The sequence below is a fragment of the Martes martes genome, assembly GCF_963455335.1.
Source record: "Martes martes genome assembly, chromosome: 9".
In the NCBI taxonomy this organism is placed as follows: Eukaryota; Metazoa; Chordata; class Mammalia; order Carnivora; family Mustelidae; genus Martes; species Martes martes.
Genome location: NC_137896.1, coordinates 28,762,823 through 28,783,643, shown reverse-complemented (window position 1 = coordinate 28,783,643; position 20,821 = coordinate 28,762,823). Strand labels below are relative to the sequence as shown.

At 42.2% G+C, this 20,821-nt stretch overlaps 1 protein-coding gene and 1 long non-coding RNA gene across 6 annotated transcripts in view; one reads left to right on the top strand and one right to left on the bottom strand.

Annotated features, from left to right (window-relative positions):
- The window catches only part of ATRN (attractin), a 157,121-nt gene extending 137,527 nt beyond the window's left edge, over positions 1-19,594 (bottom strand). For all 5 annotated transcript variants that reach the window (XM_080813911.1, XM_080813912.1, XM_080813915.1 and 2 more), the window contains exon 1: positions 19,147-19,594. In XM_080813911.1, the coding sequence (XP_080670037.1) occupies positions 19,147-19,523 (377 nt within the window). In that variant the 5' untranslated portion in view covers positions 19,524-19,594. The remainder of the gene's footprint in view (positions 1-19,146) is intronic.
- Positions 19,595-20,057: 463 nt separating this feature from the next.
- Positions 20,058-20,821, top strand: part of LOC308349303 — a 29,258-nt gene continuing 28,494 nt past the window's right edge. The window contains exon 1 of the long non-coding RNA XR_013967437.1: positions 20,058-20,797. This is a non-coding gene — a long non-coding RNA (uncharacterized lncRNA). The remainder of the gene's footprint in view (positions 20,798-20,821) is intronic.

Genomic DNA, 20,821 nt, shown 5'->3' with positions numbered 1-20,821 from the left:
GCACTTAATTGACTGAACCACCCAGGCACCCCAATGATTCTAACACACATGACAAATTAAGAACAAATCTTCCATATATGGTCTTGGAATTTCTAGATATTAAAGTAGCTGAATTTTTAGAACTGAAATACTGAAAATATTTCCACATTCCAAAGTTTCATCTTCAGTCAAAAATGTTTTATCTAATTCCTTAAAATCAAAATACAATGAGGGGCGCCTGGCTGGCTCAGTTGGTGGAGCATGTGACTCTTGATCTTGGGGTTGTGAGTTCGAGCTCCACGTTGGGTGAGGAAATTACTTAAATAAATATTTTTTTAAAATACAATGAAAAAGGTTCATCATGAAAATTCATTCATACTAATGACCCTAACGTGTAATGAATTAAGCATTTGTCCTAATTAGTTAAAAATAAATCTACAACTATAATAAGTCATATAACACTACAAACGAGTGCTATATGCTTAAATGTTTAGGATATCCTACCATACTCAGCCATGATGATAATTAAAACTACCACAAAATAATATGGCTCTCTTATATTTTTTTTTAAGATTTTATTCATTTATTTGACAGAGATCACAAGTAGGCAGAGAGGCAGGCAGAGAGAGAGGAAGGGAAGCAGGCTCCCCGCTGAGCAGAGAGCCCGATGCGGGGCTCGATCCCAGGACCCCGGGATCATGACCTGAGCCGAAGGCAGAGGCTTTAACCCACTGTGCCACCCAGGCGCCCCATGGCTCTCTTATATTTTTAACAAATAATAAATCATCTATCTTGAAAGACTCAATGAGCAAACAGTTCTCCAAAGAAGATATACAAATGGCCAACAGACACATTGAAAAAATGCTCAACATCACTCAGCATCAGGGAAATACAAATCAAAACCACAATGAAATACCACCACCCATCAGTCAGAATAGCTAAAATTAACAAGACAGGAAACAACTAATTTTGGCAAGGATGTAGAGAAAGGAACCCTCTTACACTGTTGGTAGGAATGCAAGCTGGTACAGCCACTCTGGAAAACAGTATGGAGATTCGTCAAGAAGTTAAAAATTGAGCTACCCTACAATCCAACCCGGCAATTGCACTACTAGGTATTTACTCCAAAGATACAAATGTAGTGATTCAAAGGGGCACCTGCGCCCCCATGTTTATAGCAGCAATGTTCACAGAGCCAAATTGTGGAAAGAGCCAAGATGTCTATCAACAGATGAATGGATAAAGAAGATGTGGTATGTATATATATAGTGTGTGTATATACACACACACATACACATACACACATAACGGAGTATTACTCAGCCATCAGAAAGGATAAATACTTACTATTTACATCGACATGGATGGAACTGAGGATATTATGCTGAGCGAAATAAGACAATCAGAGAAAGACCATTATCATAGGTTTCACCCATATGCAGAACATAAGAAACAGCACAGAGGGCCAAAGAGGAAGGGAGGGAAAACTGAATGGGAAGGCATCAGAGAGGGAGAAAAACCATGAGACTCTTACCTGTAGGAAACAAACTGGGAGCTATTGGAGGGGAGGTAGGCGAGGAGATGGGGTAACTAGGTGGTGGGCATTAAGAGGGCATGTGATATGATGAGCACTGGGTGTTATACACAACTGATGAATTACTGAACACTACATCTGAAGCTAATGATGTACCATATGTTAGCTAATTGAATTTAAATAAAAAATTAAGTAAGTAACTTAAGAGAAAAAAAAAAAAAGAAAGACTCAATAAAATTAAGGGACAACTGCTTTGGTCAAATCCTGGGCTCTGTCCTAGGAGTTTTCCTGGATGCAATTCTCCATGATTCCCCTTACAGGTAATCACATCTGCATTCATGGCTTCACCTACCATCTATGCTGGTAACTACTCGAGCTACATTTCCAGCACAAAGCTAGACCCATGTTTCAGACAAATATTTCCTATGTCAAAAAATTAAAGTAAAAGAAATTTTCTTCATTTTCCCCAACATTTTGTCATCATGCACCCTATCTTTCGAAACTTATCAACTGTTCCTTTGCTTCACCCCACTCATTCAGCTACAAAACCACTGCCATTTTGTCCTTCTTCTATCCCCACTGCCATTGCCACTGCCCTTTTTCAAATTCCCCTAGTCTAAGCTTAGTATCCTGCAACAGCTCAGCCGAGCTCCCTGCTCTGGCCAGTTCTCCACAGAACAATCCGTCATCTTCCTCAAAGGCCAACCTGATCATGTCAAACCTACCTGGAAACCTTTGCCCACCTTAGCACTATATACAAAGTCCATCACAATCCAACCCCGCCTTACCTCTCCTGCTGCATCTCTAGCCCTGCTCCCCAGACTGAGCAGCCCAAACTGCCACGATACTGAATGTCACTCTTCTCCCTCAACTCACCTGTCCTGAAGTTCCCATGACTTAGCACATCCTGACTATCCCTGTATCTTCCCTCCCTCTTGCTTCCCCACCAGTAAACTCCTAAACACCCTTTCAGATCTCAGTTCAAATGTCCACGGGAACTCTAGAAACTGTGCCCACTGTTTCTCATGCTAGCTGAGTGATCCCTTCTCTGTCTTCAGACTTATCATGTGGTCCGTTATTGATACAGAGAAACATCCCTGCCACTAGGCAACCATGATTTTCTCAAGGACATTATCTCATTCACTTCTTTTTCTCCAGTGCCTAAAATATCACAGATGTTCATGTAACATTTGCTGCCTAATGGGTAACAATACCAATTCCAGCAAAGTTCACAACAACAAAAATTCTCAAGCTCTGACTACCACCAGCAGCTTACTACAAAGAAAGTCCAGGATAAAATCCTATATGTATCTATGATATTCTAGAGAGAAGAGCATTTCAGAAGCTAAAAGACTAAAGGTTGAGCCTTTGTTCAAAGACATTTAAAAACTGATTTGGCTCTATTTCCTCAGATAAGGAGGTGCCTTGTGGATGCCTAGTTTGGCTCAAGAACTAGGAAAGTCTGAGTTTATGTTAAGCATTTCCTTAAACATCCATATGAAGATTATTTGTATTGTGTCTTGAATACAAATAGAAAGGAAGGGGTGCCTGGCTATCAGTTAAGTGTCTGACTCTTGGTTTTGGCTCAGGTCTTGATCTCAAGGTCATGAGATCGAGCCCCGCGTCAGACTCTGCACTCAGTGCAGAATCTGCTTATGACTCTCTATCCCTCTCTGTCTGCCCCTCCCCACCCCCATGCTCCCTTCCTCTTTCAAATAAGTAAATAAATCTTTAAAAAAAATAGAAATGAAAACTCAGAGCCTAACAGGGTAGTACAACAGCAAAAACTGAGAGTTCCAGAATCAATAAAACTCAACCCTGCAAAGAAACCAGGAGCCAAAATATGACTCTGACACAAGCTATATTTGACTCTGCTTTGTGTGGACCCCTTGTTTCTTACAGTTTTCTAAATACATTATTAGCTAATAATTTGAAATGTTAAGTTAATCTTGTGGGAGAGATATCTCTTTCCATTCAACTACAGTCCACCTGAAATGATAAAACAGCTCCATTCTCCTAAGCTCAAAATGTTGGTGTGACATTTCTTAGCTTCTCCCTCTATTTTACCCCCTTCATCGAATGTATGACCAATTCATGATACAACTGCCATGAAAGGCTTCCTAAGATTCTTCCCTTCATCTCCATTCCCACTGCTATGCTCTACCCCAAGACCAAAATAATTCATAGCAGTCTTACTGCCAAAGACCTTGGCTATCTTCACAGCTTCAGAGACCTGCCCACAAAGTCTACTAAGCACCCCACAGCCAGAACAACATTCCTAGAGCACCGATGTCACCATGTTACTACCCTTGTCAAGTGTATACAATGACTGCACAGACAAGGCTTCTCAGGTTTACGTTTACCAAAGGGGGAAAAAAAGGAATAAGATTTATACTGAACTTTGTCTCATTCTAGCAGTAAGTTATATTATCCACGTAAGGTCTCACGGTAACATAAAACTGAAAAAAAAAGGGGTGCCTGGGTGGCTCAGTGGGTTAAAGCCTCTGCCTTCAGCTCAGGTCATGATCCCGGGGTCCTGGGATAGAGCCCTGCATCAGGCTATCTGCTCAGTGGGGAGCCTGCTTCCTCCCTCTCTCTGACTGCCTCTGCCTACTTGTGATCTCTGTCTGTCAAATAAATAAATAAAATCTTTTTAAAAAATTTTAAAAAACTGAAAAAAATCATTTATATACTAATCCTCATTTTGAAGAAATACAACATGCTCAACTATCTTCAATATAGAAATATATTAGAATAAAATCCTAAGGCAGAAATATACATACACAAATTAGTGCATGAAAACTGGTAAAATCTGAATAAGGCTGATGAAATTATATCAATGCCAATTTTCTGTTTGTGCTCATACACTACTATTATGCAAGTTGTTACCATTAAGAGAAACAGGTAAGACTATTTCTTACAATCTTATGTGAATCTGCAATTATCTCAAAATAAAACATTAAAAAAATTATATAGGAGGATTTGGAAACATATTACAAAGTAATAAAGACAGGCTGGTACTGACAAAAGAACAGACAAACAGGTCAACAGAATATAAATGACAATCTAGAAATAGACCCATACATCTAGAGTCAACTGACAAGGGAACCAGGACCAGTCAATAGAGAAAAAAATAGTCTCTTCAATAAATGTCACTGGAACAACTGGATATCCGCATACAAAAGAATATAAAGTACCTACCCCACAGCATGTACAAAAATTAATTCAAAACAGATCAAAGGGACACCTGGGTGGCTCAGTTGGTTGAGCGGCTGCCTTCGGCTCAGGTCATGATCCCGGCGTCCTGGGATCGAGTCCCGCATCGGGCTCCTTGCTCGGCGGGGAGCCTCCTTCTCCGTCTGCCTCTGCCTACCACTCTCTGCCTGTGCTCGCTCGCTCTCTCTCTCTAACAAATAAATAAATTTTAAAAAAAAATTTAAAAAAAAAATCAAAACAGATCAAAGACCAAAATGTAAGAACCAAACCCATAAAACTATTAAAAATAAAACAGATGTAAATCTTCATGATCTCGGATTAGTAAATGGTTTCTCAGATAAGACACTTAAACCACAAGCAACCAAAGAAAAAATATATAAGTAAGACTTCACCAAAATTAAAAACTTTTGTATGTCAAAAGACACTATCAAGGTTGTCTTCTTTTATGAAAAACAACCAAAAAATTAACAGAAATTTGATTGCAAATCACATGCCTGCTAATATTAGAATATCCAGAATATATAAAGAACACTTGCAACTTGCAACTCAACAATAAAAACCTATATAAAAACCCAATAGGACCTAATTAAAAAACGGGCATAGGACGGAAGAGATAATGCTGAGTGAAATAAGTCAAGCAGAGAGAGTCAATTATCATATGGTTTTGCTTATTTGTGGAGCATAAGGAATAACACGGAGGACATGGGGAGATGGAGAGGAGAAGTGAGTTGGTGGAAACTGGAGGAGGAGACGAACCATGAGAAACTGTGGACTCTGAGAATCAAACTGAGGGTTTTGGAGGGGAGAGGGGTGGGAGGTTGGGGGAACCTGGTGGTGGGTATTAGGGAGGGCACGTATTGCATGGAGCACTGGGTGTGGTGCATAAACAATGAATCCTGGAACACTGAAAGGAAATTTAAAAAAATAAATAAAATTTTTTTTAAAATGGGCAAAGGATCAGAGTAGACATTTCCCCAAAGATGTATAAATGGCCAATAAACATGTGAAAATACACTCAAAATCAACAGACATTATGGATCAAAGCCATTGTGGATACAAGCTACACTCACTAGGATGGCATAAAATCACAGAAAGTAAGTACTGGTGAGAATGTAGAGAAAATGGAACCCTCATAAATTCCTGGTAAGAATGTAACTGGTGTGGTCTCTGTGAAAAAGGCTTGGTACTTCTTCAAAAACTAAAACACTGAAGGGCACCTGGGTGGCTCAGTCGGCTAAGCATCAGACTCTTTATTTAGGCTCAGGTCTCAGGGTCATGAGATCAAGCCCCGTTATGAGTCCTGTGTTGGGCATGAAGCCTGCTTGGGATTCTCTCTCTGCCCCTCCTGGTCCCTCCCCCTCTCAAAAAAAAAAAAAAAAAAAAAAAGTAAAACAGTGAGTTACCACATGACCCAGCAATTCCATTTCTAGGTGTACATCCAAGAGACATACTCAGATGTCCACACAAAAACTTGTACATGAACGTTCATAGCAGCATTATTCTCAATAGCCAAAAGATGAAAACTACCTAAATGTTCATCAACTGAGGAATGGATAAATAAGATGTGGTTTACACATACAATGGAATATTACTCAGCCACAAAAAGGAATGAAGTACTGATCCAAGATGCAAAGATGAAATCTTTCAAACATGGTAAGCAGAAGTCAGTCAAAACAATCACATATTGTATGATAACCTTTACATGTGATGTCTAGAATAGACAAATCCATAGATAGAAAGCTGACTGTCAGGGGTTGGGAGGAACGAGGAATGGGAAGTGGATGCTAATAGGTGCAGTGTTTTCACCTGGCATAATGAAAATATTCTTTTTTTTTTTTTTTAATATTTATTTGACAGAGAGAGAGATTACAAGTAGTCAGAGAGGCAGGCAGAGAGAGAGGGGGAAGCAGGCTCCCGCCAGAGCAGAGAGCCCGATGTGGGGCTCGATCCCAGGACTCTGAGATCATGACCCGAGCCGAAGGCAGAGGCTTTAACCCACTGAGCCACCCAGGCGCCCCTAATGAAAATATTCTTGAATTAGATCGTGATGATGGTTGCACAACTTTATGAATATACTAAAAGTCACTGAACTGTGCACTTTAAAGTGGTGAGCTTTATGACATGTGACATCTAAATCAGTGTGCAGAATTCATAAACCAGAAAAGAATTATAAAATTATATGGGGTTATTTGAATGAAAATAAGAATTTAAGAAAAAAAAAAAGGAACAGTACAAAAATTGACTTAAAGAAGACTGCACACATTTTTTTTTAAAGATTTTCTTTATTTGAGAGAGAAGGAGAGACAGACAGAGAGCATGAGCAGTGGGGAGGAGGCAGAGGGCAGAGGGAGAAGCAGGCTCCCCTCTGAGCAAGGAGCCCAAAGCGGGACTCAATCCCAGGACCCTGAGATCATGACCTGAGCCAAAGACAGAAGCTTAACCAAATGATCTACCCAGGTGCCCCTATACATGTATTTTTTTAAATGAAAGGGGATGGCTATCAAATTGCTATGGACTTTGGTTTCTATCTGATAAATTTTTTAAAATAACATAATTTTTTTAGTAACTATTCTTTGCAACTATATAAATCCCTTTTTTAAAAATGATATATGTCAACTGTCTGTCAACCTAAAAGTATGCAAGGAAGTAAAAAGAATCTTAAAATTATTTTGGAGGTGCTTCAGAAGTTTGAAGATAACTACCTGAGATAAAAATCATACACAGGTACACGAAGAAATATGTAAAGAATGTTAATTGTAGCTGTTTTGGTAACAGGACAAGTCGGAAAAATCTAAATGCCTGTCAGCAGGAGAATGGGTAAATAAGTTGGAGTTCTATACTGAATATAGCTATGAGTCAACTAGAACTACAGTTATCAATACAAACAAATCTCAAAAGCATTTAAAAATGGGGCTTTGGTGAAAAAAAAACATGTATAGAATAGTTACTTTTTATGACGTCTGAAAACATGATCTTGTTTTTGGAAATAAGACTGTGTGTTTGTGTGTGTGTATGTGTCTGTAATAAAAGTAGAAATATGCAAGGAAATAATAAACATCAACTTCACCACGCTAGTTACCTCTGCGAAGAGCGTTAAGGGGAACAGGATTAGCAAGGAATAACACGGGGACTTTGGTATCTGTAACATTTTATATTATATAACTTAATGTTATTATATCATAAAAATAATATGAAGGAAATTCAGCAAAGGTAGGTTGTAGGTACAAAGATGTTCATTTCATTACTCTTTGTATCTCTTCCATAAGTTTGAAATGTTTCATATTATAAGGAAGTTAAAGTTAGCCAGAAACTGAGCCAGCACCAAACATAATTCCTTTAAAGCAACCATTTAGGGGCACATTTAGGGGCTCAGTCAGTTAAGTGTCTGCCTTCGGCTCAGGTCATGATCCCAGGGTCCTGGGACTGAGTCTCGCATTGGGCTCCTTGATCAGAAGGGGGCCTGCTTCTCCCTCTGCCTCTGCCTATCACTCCCCCTGCTTGTGCTCTCTCTGTCTCTCTTTCTGACAAATAAATAAAATATTTTAAAAATAACATTAATAATAATAAAAACCAACCAACCATTTAGTTACTTTAAAGCAACTGTCATGGTTGGTCAATATTTCTCAACCAGTGGTCCAAAAGATGTTCTGAATAAAAGACAGTACTAGCATCTACTAAAAGAGAAGCACAGGACATGATATTTAAATACACATTACGGAAGGGCATAAAAGAAATCTAATTCTGCAAATTTGCCTCAAGATCATCTTGCCAAACCTTCTGATCAAAATCCTTGTATAGCTTTGCAAGATGTCTCTAGTACTTCAAAAAAAATGTTAAAAGGGGAAAATTAAGTGACAATTATAGTCAATCTGGCCTTTCTGCTCAATTTTGAACAAAACCATCTACACAGGAAAAATGCTTAGAAATAGCTGGAAACCACTATCATTTTATGATTTAGAAAAAAAACACCAAAAAAAATTTCTAAGACATAATTTTTAAAGCACAAATGCATAAATACCAAACATGAGGACAGAAAAGTCTACTTTTCTAGCACAGAATCTGCATTGTAATATAAATTCAATCCAAAATTAAGTGTCATTTTTTTGCCTATAAATCATGCTTTCCCTTACAAAATTAATTTAAAATACATTAAACAACATGTTCTACATGTTAAGCAGGGAAAAGATGAAATTTTTCTTTTAATATTGTGAATACCATTACAAATTATATTTAAAATGTATGTTATAGTCTTTATTAAGAAATTACTTTTAATCTATTTAAAATCATCGTATCAAAAACAGGATACTTTTTTGAAAAAGATTATTCTTTAATTCCTAAAAGAGTCCACAAGAGCATACTTTTTTTTTAAGATTTTATTTATTTATTTGACAGACAGAGATCACAAGTAGGCAGAGGGGCAGGCAGAGAGAGACAGGGGGAAGCAGGCTCCCTGCTGAGCAGAGAGCCTGATGCGGGGCTCAATCCCAGGATCCCAAGACCATGACCTGAGCCAAAGGCAGAGGCTCAAAACCCACTGAGCCACCGCGCCCTGAGATTATACATTTTTGTGAAGGGATGTGTGAATCAAAAAATACAGGAAACACTGGTCAAGAAAGGTAACTTACATGTCTCTTAACAGCACCTGATACAGTCCCAGCCCCTAATGCTTATAGGCTTGCGAGTAAACAAATTAGAAAATTCTTAATTAGACTACACAAAGGACCAAGAGGAATTAATTGGAAAAGTCATTCAAGTTATAACTGTATACTATTAATGTCAAATTCTAAAAAGATAAACAGGCAAGTCAGCCATGACTAAAATTAACTTCTATAAGTGCAAGAGAATTCTAGATGAGTAAACATGTAAACAAATAGCTAGAACTAAAGTTTGCTCACAGAGTTAACTTGAAAAAACAGAAAACTTGGGGAACCTGGGTGGCTCAGTCGTTAAGCGTCTGCCCTCGGCTCAGGTCATGATCCCAAGGTCCTGGGATGGAGCCCCGCATCAGGCTCTCTGCTCAGTGGGAAGCCTGCTTCTCCCTCTCCCACTTCCCCTGCTTGTGTTCCCTCTCTCACTCTGTCTCTCTCTGTCAAATAAATGAAATCTTTAAACACACACACACACACACACACACACACACACACACAGAAAACTTAAGAGAATTAAAAATTGAGAGACCAAGGGGCACCTAGGTGGCTCAGCTGGTTGAGCGTTGGGCTCTCGGTTTCAGCTCAGATCATGAGCTCAGAGTCGAGAGACAGAGCCCCAATTTGGGCTCCATGCTCAGCTGGGAGTCCACTGGAGATACTCTCCCTCTCCCTCTGCCCCTCCCCACTGCTCACATGTGCGTGCTCATTCTCTGTCTCTCTCAAATATATAAATGAATCTTTGAAAAAATTGAGAGAATAAAATAGAACCAGGGTCCCAAGTGCTAAAAGAAAAGCATCCAAAGGAAGAGGACATCCACAAAATGGTAAGAAAGAAAATGCCAAGACAAATAGGAGAAAGCCACCCTCAAAAGGGAAAATGAGACAACATCTGGCTGATTATAAAGGGCTAGTTTGAAAGTACAGGGAGAAGAAGGAAATGGAAGGAAGAGGGTCAGGAACTGAAGAATGAGATTAGTATACAGTATATGGATGGCACTCACTTTTGCCACAATGCACTGAAGAAATCACAAAGTGATAAAGAGTGTAAGTGAGAAACATAGGCCAGCAGCTGATAAATTTCCCAACACAAATACTCTGAAAAGTACAACAGTGGTTTTCATTTCAGTTTTAGAAATCAGACTGTGCTAAAGAGAAAAGCCAGTATGATTTCTGTTCAACCACAGTACCAGATATCTACTTCTGCATTTAATACTCAAGATAAATATAACCTATAAGTTTATTAAGTCAGTTCATCATATTAGGAAAGACTGTTTTGATCATACATACTCTGTTTTTCTCCTATATAGTTATCTGTCCTCTACACTGTAGTAAATAAAAAGCCTATCTTGGGAAACTTTCATAGAAGTAAAGCTTAAATGTCAGGTATCTGCTTTCAAACGTATACTGTGTGCAATTATATTAAGACATCAGGCTCAACTTTTCTTTTTACTTACTAAACTTATTTTTACTTTTCCAAATAAGTAAATTCTATCTTCTAGGAATCAGCAAAAAACCTCAAATGTTTATTATGTGGTATTTTACATACTTAAGTTTTTATCCAACATAACATAATTTCATACCATATAAGCATGTATTTTGTTGATTCCTCCCATTATTCTATTCCCCCTACTGAAAAATCAGGGAACGAATTACGGCTATTCAGTGACTTGACTTGAGTGCCAGACCAAAACTCAGTATGGCACAATCCTCACTGCAACAATCTCAAAGAGCCAGCATAATGCATTCCACATAGTGGGACCCTCACAACCCCTAGTAATGACTGAGTGAATTCCTGGTAAACTAGGGGGCTGGCATTTCATTACTTGATACAGTATTTTCCAGAGCACTCCCAATTTTTCTCACAGACACCTATTAAGTATTCACCAAATGCAAGGTTCTAGGAATATGCAGGGGTGTCACTGTTTTTACCTCCCCAGCATGGGCCCCACTTTTCTGGCACAGTATGTGTTCCCTTCTCTTTTCCTGCTCCCCTTTTCTCAGTCTGTGCCACTTACTCCATCTAATGGAACTGGACCTCACATTCCAGTTCCACAGCAGGTATGCAAGTCAGGTCTGATGAATCGGGACATTCCCATGACCCCAAAGATTGCTTCAGTAAAGGACCAGGGACCAGTGAGATTCTCAGCACTGCTTATTTGCAACAAGCTTCTAAGAAAGGGTCATTCTTCTCCAGTGGAGGATGCTAAGCCAGTTTGATTTAACTTCTGGAGACACCACCTGAAGACAGCCTGCCTGAGAATGAGACCAGTAGAAGGCAGATCAAAGCTAAGAGATGGAGGGAGAGAGACCAAGTGGTCCCCTGGATCCAAACACACACAAACCCAACAATATCCTCTTGACTTTTCTGTCACATGAACCAATAAATCTCTCCCATATTTTTTCTCTTAAGCTTGTCTGAGTTGGGTATCTGTTACTAAAAGAACCTTGAGGGGCACCTGGGTGGCTCGGTGGTTTAAAGCCTGTGCCTTCGGCTCAGGTCATGATCCCAGGGTCCTGGGATCGAGTCCCGCATTGGGCTCTCTGCTCAGCAGGGAGCTTGCTTCCCTTCTTCTCTCTCTGCCTGCCTCTCTGCCTACTCGTAATCTCTGTCAAATAAATAAATAAAATCTTCAAAAAAAAAAAAAAAAGAAACTTGACAGGAATTGTACCCAATACAATTTAGAAATACAAATTAATGAGCCCTCACATAGGAAACTGGCTAAATAGAGGGGAGGTATAGGGCAGTGAGAACAGCCTCATTCCCAGGGGGAAGCTGGCAAACTGAGTTGCACAGTATCAAAGAAACAAGCTAAAACCATTGCCTGTGGTAACTCACGGTTCTGATCATGTGCCCATCAACATTGGAAAACTAAAAGATTTGGCAAGAAAATGTCAGGAATTTAGACCATGGTCTATCATGGTTCTAAGAGAATATGGCTCAAACTCCTCAGTGTAGAATATGAAGACTTTCATGATCCAGCCCTATGTTCGTCTGCATGTCAGGAACTGCTCTATATTGTAAGGAACAGGAAATCCCACTGTAACTGCCTTAAGAGAAACATGGACTGCAGCACCTCACCAAAACTGAAAAGTACAGCTTCGGGCAACATTTGATCCAGAGATCCAGAAAAGTCATCAGGTCTCCAGCTCCATTTCTCTGACATCCTCCCACTTCTAGAAGTTACTCTGACCACGGGTGGGCTCCTCTCACAACAACAATGCTAGCTATAATAACTCGAAGTTTTATTTCCTCAGCACACAAAGCAGAAGACGACAAAGCATCTCCTTCATGAGCATCCAGAGGAGAGAGTCTCCAGCAAGTCCTGAGATTCACTTAGACTGAGTCAGGTTGGATCACATGCCTACCTCCAAACAATCATTACCACCAGAGGCTGGAATGCCCTGATGGCTTAGCCCAGGTCAAAGATGCATCCTGAGGTTGAAGGGTGATGGGAAAGGAAGAGAGAAGGCCATTAACATCTTCCACTCTCACACCTTTCCAACACATTCCTCACAAGTTATGCTCCGACAACATCCATCTATATTCAGTTCTCTAAGGGCTGTGGGTTGAATTGTGTCCCACAAAAAGCTATGTTGAAGCCCTAGGCCTCACCACCTGGAAATGTGACCTTATTTGGAAACAGTCTTTGCAGATGATCAAACTAAGAATGAAGTCATACTCATACGTCCAACATGACTGGCATCCTCACAACAGAAGAGACACACAGGGAGAGGTCAGCTTGAGTTTGAAGTGATGGAGGCAGAGACTGAAGTGATGAATGTACAAGCCAAGGAATGCTAAGGACTGCTGGCAATTCCAGCCGCTAAGAGAAAGGCATGGAACAGATTCTCCCTCTGAACTTTCAGAGAGCACATGGCCCTGCGGACACTATTTCAGGCTTGTGACCTCCAGAACTGTAAGAGATTACATTTCTGTTGGTTTAAGCCATCCAGTTTGTGGTACTTTGTTACAACCAACCTAGGAAACTAATACACTTAAGTAAGCACAACAGCCCATGATTCTTTGCCTTTGTACACTCTCTTTTCTCCTTCTGGAATGCCCATCTCTCCCAGATGGTCTATTCACACTAAACCTCAGATCTGCCCAAATGGTCTCTTCTTTGGGATACTTTCCACCATGGCCCTCAAAAGAGTTAGTCTCCCCACCACATCTTAGTCCAGCACACAATATTGCCCGTATTTTTACTATTAAGATCTAATTGCCTATGCACAAAGCTGTCTTCGCTTCAGAATTATGAGCTCTCCAATGGGAAACCAAGGCCTGATTCTTAACCACCTTCATATCCTCAAGGCAGTGCATGGCACCTAACACATAATAATCACTCAAAAGCTATCTATGAATTGAACAGGCTGACAACGCATTTCAGAAAAAAGATAATGGGTATGATTTCAGAGAATTGGCTGTTACGGATATAGAGAACTGAAGATGGACCTTGAGGTAGAACCTAGATAAGTAGAAAAGAAAGAATCTGGGGGCAGGGAGGAGGAAAGCTGTTAAATTTAGCAAATATGCAGAAAAACTACAAAGTAGAAGAATTTGGGTAGAGAGTCATTTTACAGGTAATAAGAGGAGTAGGGAAAAAAAAGGTTTCTCAGCAAGATAGTGACACCATGTTTTCAGGGGATTTCTATGACAAAGTGTAGGATGGACTCTGGAGGTGCAAAGAGATCAGACAGGGCAAAAGAGAGGAAGCTCAGCAAGGAGGTAAAGGGCCAGGTGCTCTAGGATAGCAGGAGCAAGAGTGGAAGGGAACAAAATTTTAAGACTTTCGGAAACAAAGAATAAACAGAAAGAGCAAAGGATTACTCCAATGGTTTGACCTTTGGTTATCTCACATAGGATTTACTACTGAAATAAGGGAGGATAAAGGGAAAGACTACTCTTTTCGAGGAGAATAAAAGTTCGTCTCAGATGGCTTACTATGTATGAGGTGACAGTAAAACATCCCCAAAAAGATGCCCAGCAAGCAGAAGACAATGAAGTACATGAGACTTATGATATGGCAGATTTTCCTTATTCTAGATATGGCAGTTATATGGGTAAAAATGACTTTTTTCATTCTTTCATCCAACAAATATTTATTGCACACCATGTCCTAGGCACTGTTCTAGGCTCTGGGAATAGAACAACAAGCAAAACTGACAGAAATCCCTGCCCTCATGGAGCTTATATTCTACTAGAGAAAACAGACAAGCCTAGATGATTCACAAACATAAATTTAGGGCTTTAGGTAAATACTACTTAGTAGTAACTATAAACACCCTCTGTGTGTTTGGGTTTTTTTTACCTTTTCCTTCTTTCAAATTTTATTTCCCAGAATTTTCATTTCACTAGTTATAGGTATTTATGTCCTTGACCAGTAGCCAAACAGGTTTGAGTGAGTTTTGTTTTGTTTTTCTTTTTTTTAATCCTGGCTTTACTGTTGTAATAAACCTATTTTTCCTTCTTTGTCTCTGTTCTCAATGGCATTAGGCAGCCCTTCCAAAGAATTTCATGTAGGGTGACGGGACTCAGAAAATGAGAGGCTAGGGGTGCCTGGGAGGCTCAGCTGGTTAAGCAGCTGCCTTTGGCTCAGGTCATGATCCCAGGGTCCTGGGATGGAACCCTGCAGCCAGCTCCCTACTCAGCAGGAAGCCTGCTTCTCCCTCTCCCACTCCCCCAGTGTGCGTTCCCTCTCTCGCTGTCTCTCTGCTGTCAAATAAATAAATAAATCTTTAAGAAAGAAAGAAAGAAAGAAAATGAGAGGCCAAATGGTACAATGGAAAGCAAGAGAGTGGGAATTAACAAGGCCTGAATTCAAATCCCAGACCAGTTTTTCACAAGTTGTATGAGCTGGTGCAAGTTACTCAGTATCTCCAAGCTTCAGTTCACCCACCTGTGAAATGGGAATAACTTCACTCTAAGGATTAAAAGGAGTAATTTCTAAAAGGCGCTTGACACAACACCTAGGAGAAAACGGAGAACTGTTGGTGGCAGCTAGTGTTGGGACTACTACTACCATTATTCCATATGCCGGGAACAAAATAGATGCTCAGTAAATGCCTACTTCTTTCCTTATTCTAGAGAAGGTAAGTTCTTAACATCCTGGGTAATTATAAGGCTCCCATTCACTAGGCTATTCTAGTCTATCCTCCCCAAACTTCAGGAACGCAGAAGAATTAAATGCATATTAATTTCATAAGTTGACTTAATATCTTTATTTCTAATTTGATGGGATGTATTTATCATCTGAAGAAAAATTTCCATGGTGATGTCACAGTAGGAAAGAATGATCACTGAATTATGAACGGTAACATAAAAGTGAATGAAACTGGCTGCTTTAGAAATCGTCTTCCAAAGATTCCACAGTTATTTTTACTAAACTGACACCAATAATATTGTCCTCTGTGGTAATCATTTCTGGAGTATCTTTCATTTGGAAAAAAAGTTAAGTGATTTTCTACCTGCAACCATACGCTAATACAAATTTCATACAACACCCCCAGAGTCACTCAGAAGATTAAATGGCATGATGTATATGAAAATGTTTGACCAGATCCCCGGCATATGCTATGCATTCGGTGATACCCTGGGGGAGATCTAATCCTCTTATTATCCTACATTGCTTTCAGTTACTAGGAAAGACCTTCTAACAACAATTATAACACAGAATTTATGGAACTAAAAAGATTTAAAAACATGCTGCCTTGATGCCATTCCATACCAGAAAGGTATTCATTTGAATGTCTCTTCGTTTAATAACAAAGAGGTCTGTGAGTTAAATGAAGATATGTACCACTATAATCAAAATCAACATTTCAGTCTTTCCCTAAAATAATCCTTCCACTAACAATTTAATGAAAGTTTTTTTAAAAGGCCAGAGACATTAAGTTCCTCTTACATTCATTTTAAAAAATGCAAATTCCAGAAGCCCACAAAATATACCAGAGTCATCAGGACCAAAGTCATAACTGTTTGCCCAGGAAACAGCACTGCCACCAACTTGAACCCGCTTAAATGGAGCATCCACGATAACCAGGGGAGCCCCTTCACTCATGCATGACTCCATCTGAGACAACCAGTGTCATGACTGCTTATTCCCCATAACAAGTGGCTCTTCTCCGATCTTTTGGATGAGAGAGACCTGCTCTTTCTCCCTGGCTGTGTCCCTCTATATCCAGATGACCTCCAACACTTACACCTGTCCTGCCAAGTAGATACCCTGAGAGCACCTAATCTCAGTGTAGAAAACCTGCTCCTCCTGTGTCCCTGTGTCTGTTAATGGTATTACTATCCGCTCAGCCACCCAAGATAGGATCTAGTTTTCTTTCCCTCACCAACCCTCTCCCTCCCAAGAACAAACCAGTCTCAAATCAAGACCTGTCTTTTACCTCTGCAATACCAGCTAGGACGCACCCTGCCTCCATCCCCACAGCCTATCCTAGGTTCTCATTACTGCCGTCTGGACCCTGCCCAACACCTCACACCCAGTTTCCCCCCACCTCTCATGCTTACAATGAGTCCACCTACTCTGGATAGTACGGACTGATCTTGCTATGCATGTCCCTCTACACCCTCTGGGCCCCCACTGCCTTCTTAGAACTTAAAGGGTTCTCATCTGACACAACCAACTATTCACTTGCTTCTAGAAGCACCTCAAATTCAAAATGTTCTCGTGGTCTTAACTTCAAGGCCGTTCCTGCTCTGGCTCCCATCTAAAAGCCTATAATGTCATGAAAATGCAAGTTAACTGTGCCATTCTACTGCTCAAGAGCTAAAGGTCAAAATTCTCAACCCAACCTACAGGGCTTCACATGGCCTGGCTCCCCCATCTCTCCAGTCTTGCCATGTTCTCGTTTACTCTCTGCCTCAGCTATCCAGCCTTCTCTTCAGCTTGCATGATGCCCCTCATCCCCAAGCCTCTGTACATGCTGGCCCCTTAGCACCCCACCCCTCACGTAGGTAGTGCTATCCTACCCCTCAGATCCCAACTCAAAGGTCACTTACTCAGCCACTAGTCTTAACATTCTAAACTAAGTCAAGTCCTCTGTTTGCCCCTGTCCTTTGCCTCCACAGACTCAAGCAAAATACTAATAAATTGATTATTAGATTTCTTACTCCCAAGCTAGAATATAAGCTCCACAAGAGTTGGACTGTATCGGTCTTATTTGCCACTGTATCTCACAATTTACTCCAGAGCAGCCCTCGACAAATATATGTAGGCTAATGTAATTCATAAATCACAATACCCTAAGTAAGTTACATCCCAAGATGCACTACACACTGGTCTTGAAAGCACCTGGTTTCTCCATCACAATAAAGTGCTCAGCTCCTCAATGTTGTCTGAGTTCTCCCCCTGAAAAACTGACATTATATGCGTCTACAATTCTACCATTCCAAACCTCCACAATTTTGTTTGCAACCTTCCTCCCATCTGGAATTTTTTCCCCAGCTACATAGTTCCAAAGCCTACTTGCTTCAAATGCTCAAATCCAATGTCACTTTCTCCTGGAAGTCTTCCTTGCATTCCCACAGCTAGTCACAACCTCCCTCCCTGAATTCCCACAGGTTCTCCATGGTCTCATTCAGGTCAGATCAAATGTCACTTCAAATGAGAGGTTTCTCCTAAAACTTTAGGAGAAACTCACTGGTTATAATTCTCTATCAGGCTGTCCTGTTTTATTTTCTTGACAGCATTGTTATCTGAAATTATCTTGTTCATTTATTTCTTTATTTATTTGCTTATTTACCAATTAACTGCCTGTGTCCCCCTCCTCCTAGAATGTAAGATCCCTAAGAGGAGGGACCCTGTCTGTCTGGGTCTCGGTATTTCCCCACTCCTCCACAGCTAACATCAAAAGTCTTTCCTAAAACCTGCCAAAGGCATGAATGACTCTGTAGTCCTTATGACTAGGGTCATTTGTGTACCTATCTTTCTCTTGCTGTATTCCAAACTCCATGTGGACTAGGCCAAAGTCTAGCTAATCTATTTGTTCATGTGTATTACCTGGAAATCCTTCCACAATTAAAGCAAATAATAGATGACTATTAATGAATGATTTAATGATCTCTCCAGGAGGTACTGTCCCAAACCAGGCCAACTCAGAACTCCATATTCTCCAGAAACCAGGGCAAACAAGAACCTCCTTCTATGCCCTCTCCACCCTGTTCCAATCAGCTGCCTCTAGTGAGCTTCAAAAGGCTAGTTTCCTCACTTTCCTCTATCCAACAACCACTCCTTCTTCTATCTCTGATATCTCACAATCCTAACCTAACCTCTCCCCTCTATCTTGAGCCAACAAATCACTTCCAGGGCCCTGTTTCTTCTGAGTACCCTAAATCTCCAATGAGTTGGGTAATTCATCAGGCCCTAGGGAACAAGGGGATGTTAAAAGGAAGTGTTTAAGTAAGACTAGCTCTCTCATCTTTTCCTGTATACCTCGTTTATTCATCCGAAAGAGGCCCAGTTTCAGGGACTGGCTTTGATACTCTTTGGGACCCTGAGCTTTCTTCTCCTGTACCCGCCGCACCCAAACCTCTCTGGGGTGCCTCCACCCTTGCCTCGAATCTGTTCATCTCACCGTACAAGAGGACCCTAGGCCAGAGACAATAATCTCCTCGGGAGCAAATGGTCCTCAAACACCGTGGGGCGGCCCTACCCTCCCCACTTTCTGTCCGGCATCTGCCTCCGGCCTGGAACCATCTCGCGCGCCCCATAGCCTCAGCCTCCCTCTGGGCCCGACCCTCCAACACCACCCCCCACTCACCTGAAGCGGCCCCCGCAGTGCTGGCATTGCTCGCCCACCCAGCCAGCGGGGCAGACGCACTGGCCGGTGCCAGGGTTGCAGCGGCCGCCGTTGACACAGGGTCGGTCACATTCCTTGGCCTCGGCTGCGGCTGAGCCCGACACCGCCGCCGCCGCCGCCGCGGCCTCGGCCGCCCAGGGCAGCAGCAGCAGCGGCGGGAGCAGCAGCAGCAGCAGCAGCAGCCGCCGCGGGAGGCGCAGCCCGGCCCCCAGCCCCGGCCTCCCAGCCCCGGTCGCGTCCCAGTCCCGGCGCTGCCCGCCGTTCCTGCCCGCAGGCGCTGTCGTCGCCGCCGTTCTCCTCCTCAGCCTCGCCTGAGTCGCCGCCGCCACCGCCACCATCTTCCCGGGGCTGAAACGGCGCCCCGCGAACACATACACACACACCGCACGGCCGGCTCCGCTTTGCCTGGCCGTGCGGGGCGGGGCTGTGCGGACGGTGGCTCGGGCGGTCAATCCTGAGGGCGGGGCCAGAGCTGCGCGGCAGGGCAGGCGGGGCGATGCGTGCGTGCGTGGGCGGGGCGCGGCGCGCGGGCGCTCCTCCTGCACCTCGGGCCCTGGAGGCGGGTCTCAGGCAGGGAATATGCAGGTTTTTGAGACCCCTACCTCCTCGGGTTCAAGGAGCCTTAGCACTCCAGTTTTGCCCTTCGCGCGGCCGGGCGGTGACAGGTTAGCATCCCTGATGCGTCCTCTTCCCGTTGGCTGCGTGGGAGCCATCCGCTCTACTTGGTAGGCGACCCTGTTGAGCTCTGCCCTCCCGGAAACCCCGGCCCTGCCCCGACTCTACCTGCGGGGCAGAAAGGGCCTAGGAGTCTTCGTTGTGTGTACGGTGGTGTGCTGTACTGTTGAAGGAGTGCTGTGTTCCAGGCTTCGCTTTCTCCTCTGTAAAGTAGGGATAACGAAGTAACACGTGTGTTAAGAACCAGTGCATAGGCTATGCGCAATAAATGCCTCTAGACAGAGTGAAGACACACAGAGCCCGGCCTTTCTTGATTCAGGCTGATTCAGTGGCCAACCAAACCCCCCACCTTTAATAATGTGGAGGAAGTGTGGGGCTACCTTACAACCCCACTCCTTGTTCTCAAACCTCTCTGAAGAGAAGCCGGCATAAAATTAGGAATTGGAGCACCCTCAGCCCACACACATCTGCTCCTAGAGCCATTCTTGTCAGGTAGTTTGTTACTTTGGTGGCCCCCCTGAAACCTGCCTCCTCACAGTATAACCTTATGTGTTGGTCGACCCTGGAACCTGGACTGGACCTGTGACTTGATTTAACCAATGGAAGAATGTGTAGAAGTGACTGTGCCAATTACAGAGATGAGCTTTGAGAATACCTGGTAACCTTGATTTCAAGCTCATTATAATCCTGAGCTGCTCCCCCTCTTCCACCTTGCTGTAGAAAGATGGCACACAGAGACCACCACATGGAGAGGCAAAAGCCCTGAGACTACATGGAGGAAAAGTAAGGACCCAGTTATCACCAAGAACTGAGGTCCCAGACACATGAATCCTGATGAACCCTGATGAACTCAGATGAACACTGATGAATCCCTGCTGAGGGACCAGTCATTGAGGGGAGAAGCCATCTGAGCTGTTCCTCATTACCTAAAACAGAGGTAAGTCTTTCCCACTGTGCCTTT